Source organism: Hypanus sabinus, chromosome 3 (genome assembly GCF_030144855.1).
Source record: "Hypanus sabinus isolate sHypSab1 chromosome 3, sHypSab1.hap1, whole genome shotgun sequence".
Classification (NCBI taxonomy): domain Eukaryota; kingdom Metazoa; phylum Chordata; class Chondrichthyes; order Myliobatiformes; family Dasyatidae; genus Hypanus; species Hypanus sabinus.
This window is the reverse complement of record NC_082708.1, coordinates 191,638,479-191,657,060: the sequence shown is the minus strand read 5'-3', so window position 1 is coordinate 191,657,060 and position 18,582 is coordinate 191,638,479. Positions and strand designations below refer to the sequence as shown.

At 43.6% G+C, this 18,582-nt stretch overlaps 1 protein-coding gene across 1 annotated transcript in view; it reads left to right on the top strand.

Annotated features, from left to right (window-relative positions):
* The first annotated feature begins 207 nt into the window (after positions 1–207).
* The window catches only part of si:ch211-214j8.12 (uncharacterized protein LOC100000539 homolog), a 33,371-nt gene continuing 14,996 nt past the window's right edge, over positions 208–18,582 (top strand). Inside the window, exons 1-2 of the mRNA XM_059965906.1 lie at positions 208–293; positions 9,528–9,706. Coding sequence (XP_059821889.1) covers positions 9,556–9,706 — 151 coding nt within the window. The 5' untranslated portion in view covers positions 208–293; positions 9,528–9,555. The remainder of the gene's footprint in view (positions 294–9,527; positions 9,707–18,582) is intronic.

Here is an 18,582-nt window from a genome sequence, read left to right as displayed (position 1 = left end):
ACAATGATAATGTTGACTGTGAACTTTAAACAGTTAAACGGAAAGTAGCAATTACGTTTCCACAATTAGGGGTACCTTGCTCCACCAGGCCGACCACCTGATTGGACCGCAACTCCTGCGGGTGCTGATAGAACAGCCAATCGGAGCACAGTACAACTGAGAAGGCGGGGAATGTGCGAAGCGCTGCAATCACAGCCGGCGTTTAACCAACCGGAAGAGGCGTAGGGAATTGACGACAGGGATTGCAGCCAATGGAGGCGGGGCCCAGCCCGGAAGCAGCTTCGGTGCGGCAGGTGAGGTACTGGGGGGTGCTCAGTGTGTGTTGCGGGGGGACCCCAGCCGGACCCGACCCGACCCGACCCATGGGGAGCTCCCGTGGACTCCACAGGTTTACCGACCTCCGCCCCATACACCACTCCTGGTACCGGATTCTGGCCACCAAAGTTAAAATGATCAAAGTAAATGTACTATAAAGTACTCAGATAATTACTATGTACTTCCTTCAGATTCATTTTCTTGAGGGCATTTATAGGAAACGTGAAGAAATATAACGCACTGTTATATTTATCGGAATAAAAAAATCACAGCTGTATTGCTGAGGATTTGATATTAGGAACACAAACTACATCACATTTCAGGCTGTTCGGCCCACAATGTTGTGCCGACCGTGTAGCCTACTCTAGGAGCTGCCTAGAATTACCGCATCGTAAACCCCTCTATTTTTCTAAGCTCCATGTATCTAGGTAAGAGTCTCTTAAAAGACCCTTTTGTATCTGCCTCTATCACTGTCGCTGGCAGTACATTCCACACACCCGCCACTCTGTGTGAAAAACTTACCTCTGACCCCCCCCCCCGCCGTACCTACTTCCAAGCACCTTAAAACTATCCCCCTCGTGTTAGCCATTTCAGCCCTGGGGAAAAGCCTCTGTCTGTCCACACATGGAGTACTTTCTTTTTCAATATTTTCATTAATTACTTGCATAGAACATAGAATAATACAGCACAGTACAGGCCCTTCGGCCCACAATATTGTGCCATCCCTCAAAACCTGCCTCCCATATAACCCCCCCCCCCCTTAAATTCCTCCAAATACCTGTCTATTAGTCTCTTAAACTTCACTAGTGTATCTGCCTCCACCACTGACTCAGGCAGTGCATTCCACGCACCAACCACTCTGAGTGAAAAACCTTCCTCTAATATCCCCCTTGAACTTCCCTCCCCTTACCTTAAAGACACGTCCTCTTGTACTGAGCAGTGGTGCCCTGGGGAAGAGGCGCTGGCTGTCCACTCTGTCTATTCCTCTTAATATCTTGTACACCTCTATCATGTCTCCTCTCATCCTCATTCTCTCCAAAGAGTAAAGCCCTAGCTCCCTTAATCTCTGATCATAATCCATACTCTCTAAACCAGGCAGCATCCTGGTAAATCTCCTCTGTACCCTTTCCAATGCTTCCACATCCTTCCTATACTGAGGTGACCAGAACTGGACACAATACTCCAAGTGTGGCCTAACTAGAGTTTTATAGAGCTGCATCATTACATCGTGTCTCTTAAACTCTATCCCTCGACTTATGAAAGCTAACACCCCATAAGCTTTCTTAACCACCCTATCTACCTGTGAGGCAACTTTCAGGGATCTGTGGACATGTACCCCCAGATCCCTCTGCTCCTCCACGCTACCAAGTATCCTGCCATATACTTTGTACTCTGCCTTGGAGTTTATCCTTCCAAAGTGTACCACCTCACACTTCTCTGGGTTGAACTCCATCTGCCACTTCTCAGCCCACTTCTGCATCCTATCAATGTCTCTCTGCAATCTTCGACAATCCTCTACACTATCCACAACACCACCAACCTTTGTGCCTGATGCACCATCAATAACTCTCCAAGACGTGAGGTGAGATATTGGCTTTTATTGACTGGAAGAAAGAACAAGCAGCAGTTGACCACCATACTACATCCTGGAGACTGAGAGGCAGGGCTCAGGCCCCAATCGCCTTTATACTGGGGTCTGTGGGAGGAGCCACAGGAGCAGTCAGCGGAGGGGGGGGGGCATGTCCAGACAGGTATATGTAGTTCACCACAATGTCATCTGCAAACTTGCCAACTCACCCCTCTACCCCCACATCCAGGTCATTGATAAAAATCACAAAAAGTAGAGGTCCCAGAACAGATCCTTGTGGGACACCACTAGTCACAACCCTCCAATCTGAATGTACTCCCTCCACCACAACCCTCTGCCTTCTGCAGGCAAGCCAATTCTGAATCCACCTGGCCAAACTTCCCTGGATCCCATGCCTTCTGACTTTCTGAATAAGCCTACTGTGTGGAACCTTGTCAAATGCCTTACTAAAATCCATGTAGATCACATCCACTGCACTACCCTCATCTATATGCCCGGTCACCTCCTCAAAGAACTCTATCAGGCTTGTTCGGCATGATCTGCCCTTCACAAAGCCATGCTGACTGTCCCTGATCAGACCATGATTCTCTAAATGCCTGTGGTGAACTATGTGCCTGTCTGGACACGCCCCCTGCTGACTGCTCCTGTGGCTCCTCCCACAGGCCCCTGTATAAAGGCGATTGGGGCCTGACGCTCGGCCTCAGTCTCCAGGACATAGTATGATGGACACTCACTCCTGGTTCCTTCTTCCAGTCAATAAAAGCCGATATCTCGCCTTACGTCTCAGAGTGAGTTATTGATGGTGCATCAATGCCATAGATCCTATCTCTAAGAATCTTTTCCAACAGCTTTCCCACCACAGATGTAAGGCTCACTGGTCTATAATTACCTGGACTATCCCTACTACCTTTGTTGAACAAGGGGACAACAGTCGCCTCCCTCCAATCCTCCGGTACCATTCCTGTGGACAACGAGGACATAAAGATCCTAGCCAGAGGTTCAACAATCTCTTCCCTTGCCTTGTGGAGCAGCCTGGGGAATATTGCGTCAGGCCCCGGGGACTTATCTGTCCTAATGTATTTTAACAACTCCAACACCTCCTCTCCCTTAATATCAACATGCTCCAGAACGTCAACCTCACTCATATTGTCCTCACCATCATCAAGTTCCCTCTCAGTGGTGAATACCGAAGAGCCGTATTCATTGAGGATCTCGCTCACTTCCACAACCTCCAGGCACATCTTCCCACTTTTATCTCTAATCGGTCCTACCTTCACTCCTGTCATCCTTTTGTTCTTCACATAATTGAAGAATGCCTTGGGGTTTTCCTTTACCCTACTTGCCAAGGCCTTCTCATGCCCCCTTCTTGCTCTTCTCAGCCCCTTCTTAAGCTCCTTTCTTGCTACCCTATATTCCTCAATAGACCCGTCTGATTCTTGCTTCCTAAACCTCATGTATGCTGCCTTCTTCCACCTGACTAGATTTTCCATTTCACTTGTCACCCATGGTTCCTTCACCCTACCATTCTTTATCTTCCTCACCGGGACAAATTTATCCCTAACATCCTGCAAGAGGTCCTTAAACATTGACCACATGTCCATAGTACATTTCCTTGCAAAAACATCATCCCAATTCACACCCGCGAGTTCTAGCCTTTTAGCCTCATAATTTGCCCTTCCCCAATTAAAAATTTTCCTGTCCTGTCCTAATGCTAAAGGTCAGGGAGCAGTGATCACTGTCCCCCAGATGCTCATGAGAGATCTGTGACCTGACTCGGTTTGTTACCTAATACTAGATCTAGTATGGCATTCCCCCTAGTCGGCCTGTCAACATACTGTGACAGGAATCCATCCTGGACACACTTAACAAACTCTGCCCCATCTAAACCCTTGGAACTACTCAAGTGCCAATCAATATTAGGGAAGTTAATATAGACGAATACAAAATACATTATGATATTATGAAAATAGAAACAAGGTTGAAATGCCCCATATCTATGTATAGTAAGTTAACCATAATATTGAAAAGGTATATTTTATTCTAATCTAGAGCAAAATCAAGACCCTATAACAAAAAAAAAGAGAAAAAAGAACAGCTGTTTGGTTAAAAGAAAAGAAAAAAATCTTGGACGTATAGTCGTAAATTCAAACATATAGTAGCTATCGTCATTGCTGAACAAGTGGAAGATTGTGAAAGTAGTTCCAAAAAGGTCCCCATAATGTGAAAAAATCTTGTCTAGGTACAGAAATAGAACAGCTAATCTTCTCTAAACCTAAACATGACATAACATCAATCAACCAATGGGCATGAGCAGGCAGAGCAGCATCTTTCCATTTAAGCAACAAAACTCTTCTGGCTAAAAGAGAAGTAAAAGCCAAGATATACAAATCATTTGGCTTAAGAGTAAAATCATTTCCTCCAACAATGCCAAACAAGACAGTCAAAGGGTTGGGTTTAAAGTTTACTTTAAAAAGCTCCAAGAAAGTTTGAAATACTTTGTTCCAAAATTTATCAAGCCGCGGACAGGACCAAAATATATGAATTAGAGAGGCCTCTTCGACATTACACCTTTTACAGTATGGAGAAAAATCTGAGTAAAAACGAGAGATTTATTATCTTTAATCACAGGCTCTATGAACCACTTTAAATTGTAAACGAGAGTGATGTATACATAACGGTGTGAACAAGTTTAAAAATTTCATTCCAAGTATCCTCATCAATTGAAATCTGTAGGTCTTGTTCCCAGAGATTTTTAATTTTGTCTAACCACATAATTTTGCCAACAACATACTATAAATAGTAGAAATAGATCATTGTGAAAACGTTTCAGAGTAAAAATTGTATCAATTAAATTCTTATCTGGACACTTAGGAAATGTATGAAGTTGAGACTATCTCTAACAGATCCTAAAAACATTCAATACCTAGACTATTCCACTCTTTAAAAACTGTATCAGTCAAGTCAAGGTTTAAAAAAAAATTAGAAAAAATGGGACTAGAAAGTGAAAAACCAAATATCCCAAAGAATTATCTAAATTGTAACCAAATCCTCAAAGGATGCTTAACTACATAATTATCAGTTAAATTACTTAAGAATAGAGGAATTGAAGGACCAAAAAGAGAAATAATAGAAAATTTATTAACAGAGTTAACTTCTGAAGAAACCCAAACTGGACAGTCATCACTATTAATATAATAGAACCAAAACGTAAGCTAGTGTATGTTGACTGCCCAGTAGTAAAACCTAAAATTGGGTTTTACATCCCCCATTTTTTTTTGTTTCCTGAAGATGAACTTTGTTTAATCGGGGGGTTTTATTCTTCCATAAAAAAGAAGATATAATCGAGTCTGAAGAGTCAAAAAAGGATTTAGGAATAAAAACAGGTAGGGGTTGAAATAAATATAAAAATTTAGGCAAAATATTCATTTTAATAGAATTGATACATCCAATCAGTGATAAAGAAAGGGGAGACCAGAGTGATAACATATTCCAAACGTTTTCTTTAAAAATAAATTTATGATTCCTAGTAATTGTTATACCAAAATAAGTAAGTTGATTTCTTGCAATTTGAAAAGGAAGGTCAGAGTTGACTGATACCAAATTATTCAAAGGAAAAAGTTCACTCTTATGAAGATTAAGTTTATATCCTGAGAACCGACTGAATTCAGAAAGTAAAGGAAGTACTGAGGGTAGAGAGGACTCCACATTAGAGATGTAGAGCAAAAGGTCACCAGCATAAAGCGACAACTTATGAGTGATACCCGTCCTTAAAATACCCGAGATGTCAACAAGTTCACAAAACACGATGGCTAAAGGCTGTAAAGCCAAATCAAAAAGCAAAGGACTCAAAGGACATCCTTGTCTGGTTCCACGTTGGAGACTAAATGGTTTAGACCTCTGAGAGTTAGTAAGAACCTGTGCAGTGGGAGATAAATAAAGTAATGAAATTGGACCCAAAGTTAAATTTTTCTAATATTTTAAATAAGTAATTCCATTCAACCTGATCAAAGGCTTTCTCAGCATCTAAAGAGATCACGCATTCCGAAGTTTCTTTAGAGGGAGAATAAATGACATTCAGTAAACGATAACTGATAAAATGAGAATAACAATTTTTAATAAATCCGGACTGGTCATCAGAGGTAATACAGGCAGAATGTTTTCCATCCTATGAGCCAAAAGTTTAGATAAAATTTTAGCACCAACATTAACTAAAGAAATAGGTCTGTAGGAAGAGCAATCAGTTGGATCTTTATTCTTTTTGAGAATAAGGTTCAAAAAAGCTGAGATCATCTATATTCGGAGCATAGAGGTGAGCAAAAACCATTTATCTAATTTCCCCGAGACCATAACGAACCATATGGGGTCATGTTGAATAAAGGCAACTGAATTGTCAATCAAAATCGAAGTACCTCTGGCCTTGGCTTGAAAGGAAGAATGAAAAGCTAGACCATTCCAACGCTTGAACAAACGTCCACAGTCAGATCTGCAAACATGTATTCCTTGTAAAAAAAAAATTTGAGGTATTCAGTTTCTTAATATAGGTAAAAATCTTATTGCGTTTCACAGGGTGGTTTAAACCTTTCACATTTAAACTAAGAAAATAAATATTGCGTACCATTTAAATATGTTTAAAACAGAGGTTAAACCTGGAATATACCAAAAATCCAAATCTTAAAATTCAAAATACTTACCCAAGCAATAGATGAGGTGGGGATAACCAAACAACTGATGAAAAGGAAAAAGGAAGAAAACAGCCCACTCCCGCCCACCTCCTCCCAAAGAAAAAAATCACCCAAGAGAAGGTGAAAGGTAATCTACCGATAAATCCCACCCCCAACATCCTACTGGCAGAGCTCCGAGAAGAAAAGAATAGTACAAAATGAAATCTAACAGAAACCAAATAACCTTCAAACGAACTGAAAAAAATTCAAAACACAGTGCTTGCAAAAAATAATTACGAAGAAAACTTACTTCAGATAAGTCTATTAATTTTCTAAACAGAAAAGAAGAGATGAAAAAGGATTATTTATGAAAATATATTGAAAAAAGAATAGTTCAAAGAAAGAAGTATGAAACAAACTACAAAAGTGCAACTAATTGGTCAGTTAAACTGAGGGAACAAGGTTATATGAAGCAGGAATAAGCAGTTAAACTTCTGGACTTGATGGACTAAATATTATTAAAAAGAACTAAAGAAGAATTCAAAATAAAATACGATAAGAACAGAAACTATATGAGTATACGAGAATAGAAGAGAGAATTGCTCTGAAGAAAGACGTACTAAACCATTAGACCACAAACTTCCAACAATAAAGAATCAGTCAAGCTAAGGAAGCTTAGTTTATATGATACAGTATTAAGCAATTAATCTTCTGAACTTGATTTGGCCTGAAGAAAATAGTGCGCTTCCTCAATCGAAAGAAGCCACTTAGGAGGTCAATTTTTCAAACTGATCCAGAGGTGAGTGGGGTAATTTAGTGAAGGTTTATAGCCTTTGTTATATAACTCAGCCATGACATTTTTATACTTAAAACGTTCATTTAATACCGCGGGCGAATAATCTTCAAGCAGTCTTATCTTGTACTCTTCAAAGTTAATCACACCTAACTGATGAGCTTGGTGAATTATAGAAACTTTGGTTTGGAAATCATGAAAAGCAATTATCACAGGTCGAGGTTTTTGTTGAGAAGAGGATTTAAACACCGGGGCTCGGTGTGCCCGGTCTATTCTAGGTGGGGTATCCAAAACATCAGAAAACAAACGAGCCAACGGCTTTGCAAAAAATTCTGAAGGTTGATTGCCTTTGACCAACTCAGGAAGACCCAAAATTCGTATATTGTTCCTTTTTGATCTATTCTCCATGGCGACAACCTTTTGTCTTAAAGAATCAACAATTTTCGATTGTTTATCTCCCAACTTTTCCGTCTTAGCATCGAGTCTCGTTAAAGCATCTTTATGTTGTTGAATCTGAGTAGTACGTTCCCATAACGTTTTTTGAATAGTCTGCAGCAGAATCTCCTTTTATTAAGCTCTGTAGTAACTTTTAAACACACTTCCGAAAGTTGTTCAGATGTTTCGCTCTGAGCTTTCTGAATTAGCTCCGCAATAGCTTCCATAGTCAAAGAAGGATCCTCTTCCTTTTTAGAAGATTTAGCATGAGACATCATAAGACTCCAAAAGTAAGTTTTCATAACAGATTGGATTCAGTAATTTAAAAGGAACGGAGCCGTTCGAGAAACACGTCTTCTCCATGCAATGCCAGTAGGAGGAGGAAGACAGACTCCTACTGGCACACTTGGAGTACCGTGAGCAGTTTTGGGCCCCTCGTCTAAGTAAACGTGTGGGCATTGGAGAGGTTCATGAGAAAGATTCTGGGAATGAAAGGGTTAACATATGAGTTGCGTTTGATAGCTCTGGGCTTGTACTCACTGGAGTTTAGAAAAATGGTGGTGGTGGGGGGGTCTATCTCATTGAAACCTACCAAAAATTGAAATGTGTTCATAAAGTGGATATTTTCTATAGTTGGGGAGTCGAGGACCTCACAACAGAGGAACGTTGCTTTACAGCAGAGGTGAGGAGAAATTTCTTTTGCCGGAGGGTGGTGAGTCTGTGGAGGCCAAGTCATTAGATATATTTGAAGTGGAAGTTGATAGATTCTTGATTAAGCCATAAAATATGGAAGCAGAATTAGACCATTTCTCCATTGAGTCTGCTCTGCAGTTCATTCACTCAGCAGGGAGGACTGGAAGAATTGGATCAGCCCATGATTGAATGGCAGAGCAGACTCGATGGGCTGAAAGGCCTACTTCTGCTCCTATCTCTTATGGTCTTGTGGTACACCTTTAAGATCGGGGTTCAATTATGGTCTCTTCTGTAAGGGGTCTCTCCATTCATCCCTGTGACTCTGCAGCTTTGGTTTCCTTCCACATACGGGTTAGTTTGTTAAAAGTAATAGGCATACTATGGTGGTGTTGTAAGTGTGTGACACTTGCGGGCTGCTCCAGCACAAACTCACACCGTGGTCGTTGATGCAATGCCACATTTCATGGAATGTTTTTGTATTTTAAAGTGCAATGTATATGAATGCAGACTTGCAATGATACAGGCTGGTTACCCACCTCCTCACCAGGTCAGTGAGTCAGTGGCAGAGTCTGTGATTCGGCAGGATGTAGGAACAGCTGTGACCCCCTAATCAGGAAGACTGAAGTTTAAGGTCTAATGTTTGAGGCCCCATCATCGGTGAGTTTGAAGTTTGAGGCCTGGAGTTCTCATTCATTGGCATCAGCGGGTCCTGGCTTTGAAAGCAATGGTCAAAAGTTGATTGTGGTCTGGAAGTGAAGGCTCGAGGGTGGGCCGAGAGTCGGCTGGGGGAGATGATGGCATAATGCCTGAGTGCACTGGAGGCTGGATGCCTATCTCCTGGGGTCAGAGGACTATGTATAAGTGCGGGTGGGAGGGCTGGAGAAACTGGGCTTGATGTGCTGTTTGTAGACATGCTGAGTTGGCACCAGAATGTGTGACAACACCTGTGGACTGTCCACTGCACATCCCTGGGTCAAACACACTTCACTCTCTTTCAATGTACATGCTTCTGTAATAAATAAAGGTTATCTTTATCTTTAAGGTACCTGGAGCAGGTGTGAACCCACAGTATGCCAAGGAGGCAGAGGCCAAAGAGCCTGAAGCACTTATGCCTAAGGAATGTGGCAGCTAATATGAAGAATGTGTGGGCCAAGGACTACACGGAGAATTACCTGAGCGAGTATTTTTTCCTTTACCTTGTGGGGCCATTCAACGACCTGGGTAAAGGCACCTTGTGTACTCTCCTCCTTCTTACCCCCATTCCCAACCTCTCCACAATCCAAAACTCTGATCAGCAGCACCCAAAGAGTTGCCTCTTGTATGGATCCATGACGATAGAACAAATTACAGACAGTAATCTCATAAGGAGCTCAGTGTTTTAAGATTAAAAGTATACTTGGAATAGAGTTGTAGACTAGAACTTAACCAGGGGATGTATGTTCAGGAGGAAGGTAGAGCATTTCGGGGTAAAATGCTGAAAATAATATAATGGTATGTTATTTTATTTTCCCAGTTATGCGAGCTTCCAATCTGAAGGCATGAACATCACTTTCTCAAAATTTCCCCCTTCCTTTTTTTCCATTTCCCCATTCTGGTTCCCCTCCCCCTCTTTCTCTTCTCCTCACCTCCCTCTGGGTCACCTCCTCCTTCCCAGTCTCCGATGATTCACTCTCCTCTCCTATCAGGTTCCTTCTTCAACCTTTACCTCTTCGGCCTCTCACCTCCCAGCTTCATTGAAAGGGTTCAGTGTAGAAGGTGGACAAAATTGAAAAGGGTGAATATAGGACGAATGGTGTTATGTTTGAATGTATGCAGTGTGTGGAAGAAGGTCGATGAACTTGTAGCACAGTTAACAATTGGAAAGTATGATATTGTAGGCATCACTGAATCATGGCTGGGAGCTTAACATCCAAGTATCATATTGTAGCGAAAGAACAGGCAGATAGGCTGACAGGGTTGGCGTGGTTTTATTGGTAAAAAATGTCAAATCATTAGAAAGGGGTGACATGTGGTAGGAAAGTGTTGAATTATTGTGGGTAGAGCTGGGCATCTGTAAGGGTAAAAAGACCCTACCTAATGGGAGTTATATACTGTAGTAAGGATACGCCCAGCAAATTACAACAGGAGATCATAACAGTACAGTAGCTATTCCAGCTGCTACCATCCAGGAAACGGAAGCACAGCATAAAAACCAGGACCAACAGGCTCCAGGACAGCTTCCACCAGGCCATCAGGCTGATGAACTCTCGCTAATTTGAGTGTATTCTATGTTACATTGACTGTCCTGCTGTCTATCTTACTGCACATACTATTTATCACAGATTACTATAATTTACACATTGCACATTCAGATAGAAGTGCAATGTAAAGATTTTTACTCATGCATAAAATAAAGTCAATTCAATTCAAAATGCATGCCCAAAGACCAAAGTTTCAGTAGTCATGGGGGATTTCAATAAGCAGGTAAATTGGGAAAATTAGGTTGGGTTTGGATACCAGGAGAGGGAATTTGTAGAATTCCTATGAGATGGCTTTTTAGAGCAGCCCGTGATTGAGCCCACTGGGGGATCAGCTATTCTGGATTGGGCGTTGTGCGAAGAATCAGAATTGATTGGAGTTTAAGGTAAAAGAACCCCTAGGAGAAAGTGATTCCCCTTGTAATTTGAGAAGGAGAAGCTAAAGTAAGATGCATCAGAAGTGCAGTTGAGTAAATGGAATTACAGAGGCATGAGAGGAACTGGTGAAATTTGATAGGAAGAAACACTGGCAGAGATGACAGCAGAATGTTAATGGCTGGAATTCCTGAAGGCAATTTGGAAGGCATAGGGTATCTACAGTTGCAAGATAAATTTTGTGAACCCTTTGCAGTTACTTGTGTTTCTGCATTAGTTACTTATAAAATGTGTTTTATAATTTCAGGGCACAGTTTTAAGGTGCTTGGCAGTAGGTACAGAAGAGATGTCAGGGGAAATTTTTTTATACAGATCGTGGTGAGTGCGTGGAATGTGCTTCCGGCAATGGTGGTGGAGGCGGATACAGTCGGATCTTTAAAGAGGCTCCTGGATAGGTGCATGGAGCTTAGAAAAATAAGAGGGCTATGGATAATTTCTAAAGTAAGTACATGTTTGGCACAGCATTGTGAGCCAAAGGGCCTGGATTGTGCTGTGGGTTTTCTGTTTTTCTAATTGTATTTTTCATGTCTTTATTGAACACATTGTTTAATTGTTCACGTTCCAGGCTGGAAAAAGTATGTGAACCCTTGTATTTAATAACTGGTGGAGGCTCCTTTAGCAGCAATAACCTCCACCATTCGTTTTCTACAGTTGCTGATCAGACTTGCACAATGGTGAGGAGGGATTTTAGACCCTTCCTCCATACAAAACTGTTTGAGTTCATCAGTGTTTCTGGGATGCCTGTACGAACAGGCTCACAATGTCATGCCACAGCATCTCAACTGGGTTAAGGTCTGGACTCTGACCTGGCCATTCCAAAATACAAATTTTCTTTTTAAATTATTCTGTTGTTGAGTTATTCTTGTATTTTAGGTCATTGTCTTGTTGCATCATCCAACTTCTATTAAGCTTCAGGTGATGGACTACTACCCTGATATTCTTCTGTAAAATGTCTTGGTACATTTTTGAACTCATTGCTCCCTCAATGATTGCAAGCTGTCCAGGCCCTGAGGAGCAAAGCAGCCCCAAACCATGATGCTCCCTCCATCGTGCTTCCCAGTTGGGATGAGGTTTTGGTGTTGGTGTACAGTGCCCTTTTTCTCCAAACCTTTTTCTGCCAAAAATTTCAACTTTTGTCTTATCTGTCCACAGAACATTGACCCTGAAGGGCTGTGAAACATCCGGGTAGATCTTTTGCAAGCTTGAGACGTGCAGCAATGTTTTCTTTTTGAGAGCAATGGTCTCCTCCATGGTGTCCTTCTACGAACACCATTCTTGTTCAGTACTTTTCTTATAGTTGTCACATGAACAGAGACTTCAGCAAGTTGTAGAGATTTCTGCAGGTCTTTTTCACCTTCAGCATGGCACATTGCGCTCTGATGTGTTCTTTGCAGGATGCCCACCTCTAGGGAGAACAGCAAAAATACTGGAAAAAGATCTCATGCTTTCCCTGCATATGTCACAGCTTGTGCATGGTATTGACCTGGTATTTCCTCAGGATCCTGGTGATCCAGACACTTCGGGAAGACAGGCAGTAGCAACTGTTTCCTCCTCGTTGTTAGGTTTCCTGGTAGCCTATACTTCCACAGTTTCTGGAAGGATCACCAGGATCCTGAAGCAATACCGGATACGACGACCCACAAACCCGTGGGGAAGCTCAAATCCCAGTTTATGTGGGTCAAAGATGGCCTGGGCCTCAGGACGGCTGGGATTCCCTGTGAATACGGAGCAGCGTATATCGGTCAGACAGAATGCACGGTGGAAACACGCATTAAGGAGTACTGGAGGTGTATCCGTTTGCGTTACTCAGAGAAATCGGCAGTAGCAGAACACTGCATTCACAATGGCCATAGGATTGACTTCGACAGCACAAACTGCTGCACCGATGGATTTTAGGACTGCCTGGTGAATGAAGCCTTTTGAAATAAAACCAGAGAAAAAGAATTTTAACAAGGATGAAGGTCTGGCTCTAATTAAGAACTGGAATTTGAAAGTAAGCAAGGAGGGGCAGTGGAAACCTGATTGTTTAGTCCTCATCGAATCAACAGGGATGAACGATGGGTGTATCAATACCACTGGAATAGACATGCCCATACATATTCTGCATGGAGGTCAGTCACCAGTGGAGTGCCTCAGGGATCTGTTCCGGAACCCTTACTCTTCGTGATTTTTATAAATGACCTGGATGAGGAAGTGGAGGGATGGGTTAGTAAGTTTGCTGATGACGCTAAGGTTGGACGTGTTGTGGATAGTGTGGTGGGCTGTCAGAGGTTACAGCGGGACATTGATAGGATGCAAAACTGGGCTGAGAAGTGGCAGATGGAGCTCAACCCAGATAAGTGTGAAGTGGTTCATTTTGGTAGGTCAAATATGATAGCAGAATATAGTATTAATGGTAAGACTCTTGGCAGTGTGGAGGATCAGAGGGATCTTGGGGTCCGAGTCCATAGGACACTCAAAGCAGCTGCGCAGTTTGACTCTGTGGTTAAGAAGTTGAACGGTGTATTGGCCTTCATCAATCGTGCAATTGAATATAGGAGCCGAGAGGTAATGTTGCAGCTATATAGGACCCTGATACCCCACTTGGAGTTCTGTGCTCAGTTCTGGTCGCCTCGCTATGGGAAGGATGTGGAAGCCATAGAAAGGGTGCAGAGGAGATTTACAAGGATGTTGCCTGGATTGGGGAGCATGCCTTGTGAGAATAGGTTGGGTGAACTCGGCCTTTTCTCCTTGGAGTGGATGACAGGCGACCTGAAGGAGGTGTATAAGAGGCATTGATCGTGTGGATAGTCAGAGGCTTTTTCCCAGGGCTGAAATGGTTGCCACAAGAAGATAGAGGTTTAAGGTGCTGGGGAGTAGGTACAGAGGAGATGTCAGGGGTAAGTGTTTTACTCAGAGAGTGGTAAGTGCGTGGAATGGGCTGCCAGCAACAGTGGTGGAGGCGGATGCGATAGGGTCTTTTAAGAGACTTTAGATAGGTACATGGAGCTTAGAAAAATAGAGAGCTATGGGTAAGCCTAGTAATTTCTAAGGTAGGGACATGTTCGGCACAACTTTGTGGGCCGAAGGGCCTGTATTGTGCTGTAGGTTTTCTATGTTTCTACATCATCCCTGATTAAAATTGAAATGGTGTGGATATCCAGCTGGAAGCCCAAGAAAAGTTAACAGTACTGAATTTCCTCCATTTGTAGGCAATTTCTCTTACTGTGCACAGATGAACACTCAGGACTTTAGAAATGCTTTGGTAGCCTTTTCCAGCTTCATGCATCTCTACAATTCTTCTAAAGTCTTCTGAATATTGTTTTGATTGAGGCGTGGTGCACATAAACAGATCTTTCTTGAGAAGCGCAGGCTCTGTCAGTAACCTGACTCTGTGTGTCTTTTCTAATAGGACAGGAAACCTCTATAACCCACACCTCCAATCTTATCTCATCAGATGTGAGAGAATAGGACCAATCAAGTGTGACAGTGGAGAAGTGTGTATGGAACCGGAAGAGATAGCAGAGATACCTAATGAATACTGTGCTTCAGTATTCGCTATGGAAAAGGATCTTGGCATTTGTATGGATGACTTACAGTGGATTGAAAACTTGAGCATATAGACATTAAGAAGGAGGATGTGCTGAAGCTTTTGGAAAGCTTCAAATTGGATAAGTCTCCAGGACCGGATGAGATTTTCCCCAGGCTACTCTGGGAGGCGAGGGAGGAGATTGCTGAGCCTCTGGTGATGATTGTTGCATCATCAATGGAGATGGGAGGGGTTCCGGAGGATCGGACCAGTGAGTCTTCTTTCAGTGTTGGTAAGTTATTGGAAAAGATCCAGCGAGGCAGGATTTATGAATATTTGGAGAGGCATAATATGATTAGGAATAGTCAGCATGGCTTTGTCAAAGGCAGCTTGTGCCTGACGAGCTTGATTGAATTTTTTGAGGATGTGATGAAACACATTGATGAAGGAAGAGCAATAAATGTAGTGTATATGGATTTCAGCAAGGCATTTGATAAGGTACCCCATGCAAGGCTTATTGAGAAAGTAAGGAGGCATGGGATCCAAGGGGACATTGCTTGTGGATCCAGAACTGGCTTGCCCACAGAAGGCAAAGAGTGGTTGTAGACGGGTCACATTCTGCATGGAGATCGGGTCACCAGTGGTGTGGTTGAGTGAACTCGGCCTTTTTTCCTCAGAGTGACAGAGGATGAGAGGTGACCTGATAGAGGTTTACAAGATAATGAGAGGCATCGATCCTGTGGATAGTCAGAGACTTTTTCTCATGGCTGAAATGGCTAACATGAGAGGGCACTGTTTTGTGTTGAGGAGTAGGTACAGAGGAGATGTGAGGGGTAAGTTTTTTATGCAGAGAGTGGTGAGTGCGTGGAATGGGCTGCCGGCAACGACGGTGTAGGTGGGTACGATAGGTCTTTTTGGAGACACCTGGATAAGTATGTGGAGCTTAGAAAAATAGAGGGCTATGGGTAAACGTAGGTAATTTCTAAAGTAGGTATGTTTGGCACAGCTTTGTGGGCTGAAGGGCCGGTATTGCGCAGTAGGTTTTCTATGTTTCATTGGCTAGAACACCTGACACCAAATACCTATTGTAGAAGGCATTACCCCAGAGGTTCACATACTTTTTTGAACCTAGACTGCGATTGTTTAAATTAGTGGTCACCAACCAGTCAATCACGATCAACCGGTCAACCTTTGAGACTTCCCCAGTAGATCCTGAAAAAAAAAAGAAAAATGCGCACCAGGCAGAAAAGACTGGAAGCAAAACCCCGCAACCGGAAACAGCCTCTCCCCACAAACAGCTCTCCATACCGGGAGCCCTGATAAACCTCTCCCCACCGGGAGCCTTGATAAACCTCTCCCCACCGGGAGCCCTGATAAACCTCTCCCCACCGGGAGCCCTGATAAACCTCTCCCCACCGGGAGCCCTGATAAACCTCTCCCCACCGGGAGCCCTGATAAACCTCTCCCCACCGGGAGCACCGATAAACCTCTCCCCACCGGGAGCCCTGATAAACCTCTCCCCACCGGGAGCCTTGATAAACCTCTCCCCACCGGGAGCCTTGATAAACCTCTCCCCACCGGGAGCCCTGATAAACCTCTCCCCACCGGGAGCCCTGATAAACCTCTCCCCACCGAGCACCGATAAACCTCTCCCCACCGGGAGCCCTGATAAACCTCTCCCCACCGAGCACCGATAAACCTCTCCCCACCGAGCACCGATAAACCTCTCCCCACCGGGAGCACCGATAAACCTCTCCCCACAAACAGATCTCCACAGCGGGAGCCCTGATAAACCTCTCCCCACAAACAGATCTCCACAGCGGGAGCCCTGATAAACCTCTCCCCACAAACAGCTCTCCACAGCGGGAGCCCTGATAAACCTCTCCCCACCGGGAGCACCGCTACATCACCATGATCCTAATCGGCATCAACCTACCTTTATAATGCTCACATTACAACAATTCTCCCCCTTCAAATTCCAACATTCCCCAAATGTAAAAAATTGGGAAACAAAAAACAATGGTGTCATTAGCTTGCGTACCTCTGAAACTTACATTAGTGTCTCAGTAAAAGTAGCTGAAAACCGTGGCAGGTTGAACATTCAGTCTAACAAGGGAAACCGTCCATTCAAACATTCAGTCTGTCAGGTGGTTTGCGAGGGCACCGCACTGCAACAGATGAAAATTAGTAAATCTAAGTACAGGAGCTGTCTTACTGACAGACACCTCACAGACTGTCTCAGACTGGCTATCTGTAATTAGGAGCCAAATTACAGGGAACTAGCAGGAAGTATTCAGCCCCAGTCATCACAGTCAATTTTTATTCAGTTATTTTTTGCATTGAAATAAAATTACATAATGAACATAGAATCAAAGGTGTTGTAATGTGAGCATTATAAAAATAAGTAATACCAATTAAGATAATGGTAACAGCAACATTCCTGCTACAGAAAGCCGCCTGCAAAGAGAGATTGCTTCCGGGGCTGCGGAGCTCCACTTCCGGTCCCTTCTGCCTGGTGCACGTGTGTGTGTCTAAACGATTTAGTCGGTCGATCTTGCCTTTCACTAAGGCCGAGTTAGAGGATCTTGGGTTTAAAAAGGTTGATGGCCTCTAGTTTAAATGGTGTCACAAACATGAGGAAATCTGCAGATGCTGGAAATTCAAGCAGCACACACAAAATGCTGTTGGAACACAGCAGGTCAGGCAGCATCTATAAGGAGAAGCACTGTCGACGTTTCGGGCTGAGACCCTTCGTCAGGACTAACTGAAAGGAAAGGTAGTAAGAGATTTGAAAGTGGGAGGGGGAGGGGGAAATGATAGGAGTAGACCGGAGGGGGTGGGATGAAGCTAAGAGCTGGAAAGGTGATTGGCAAAAGTGATACAGAGCTGGAGAAGGGAAAGGATCATGGGACGGGAGGCCGAGGGAGAAAGAAAGGGGGAGGGGAGCACCAGAGAGAGATGGAGAACAGGCAAAGAGTGATTGTGAGAGGGAAAAAATAAGGGGGGGAGAATAAATAAATCAGGGATGGGGTAAGAAGAGGAGGAGGAGCGTTAATGGAAGTTAGAGAAGTCAATGTTCATGCCATCAGGTTGGAGGCTACCCAGCCGGTATAAGGTGTTGTTCCTCCAAACTGAGTGTGGCTTCATCTTGACAGTAGAGGAGGCCATGGATAGACATATCAGAATGGGAATGGGACGTGGAATTAAAATGTGTGGCCACTGGGAGATCCTGCTTTTTCTGGCGGACCGAGCGTACGTGTTCAGCGAAGCGGTCTCCCAGTCTGTGTCCGGTCTCACCAATATATAAAAGGCCACACCGGGAGCACCGGACGCAGTATACCACATCAGCCGACTCACAGGTGAAGTGTCGCCTCACCTGGAAGGACTGTCTGGGCCCTGAATGGTGGTGAGGGAGGAAGTGTAAGGGCAGGTGTAGCACTTGTTCCGTTTACAAGGATAAGTGCCAGGAGGGAGATCGGTGGGAAGGGATGGGGGAATGAGTGGACAAGGGGGTCGCATAGGGAGCGATCCCTGCAGAAAGCAGAAAGGCGGGGGAGGGAAAGATGCGCTCAGTAGTGGGATCTTGTTGGAGGTGGCTGGAGTTACAGGGAATTATATGTTGCACCCGGAGGCTGGTGGGGTGGTAGGTGAGGATGAGGGGAACCCTATCCCGAGTGGGGTGGCAAAAATTTAAATGGTGTACTCAGTATTGATGAGAAGTACAATTGTTTGTGAGTTATTAGTTTGCGGATTCTGTTTCTACTATTGTGACATGGATGAAGGTCAGACCACATTTTCTGAGTAATTATTACAGAAAACCAGGTAATTGCAAAGGGCTCTCAAACTTTTTCTTGCAACTGTACATCCAAAAGAGGAAAAAGTTTTCTAAAGATGAAGGTCTCACAACTGTGGCTAAC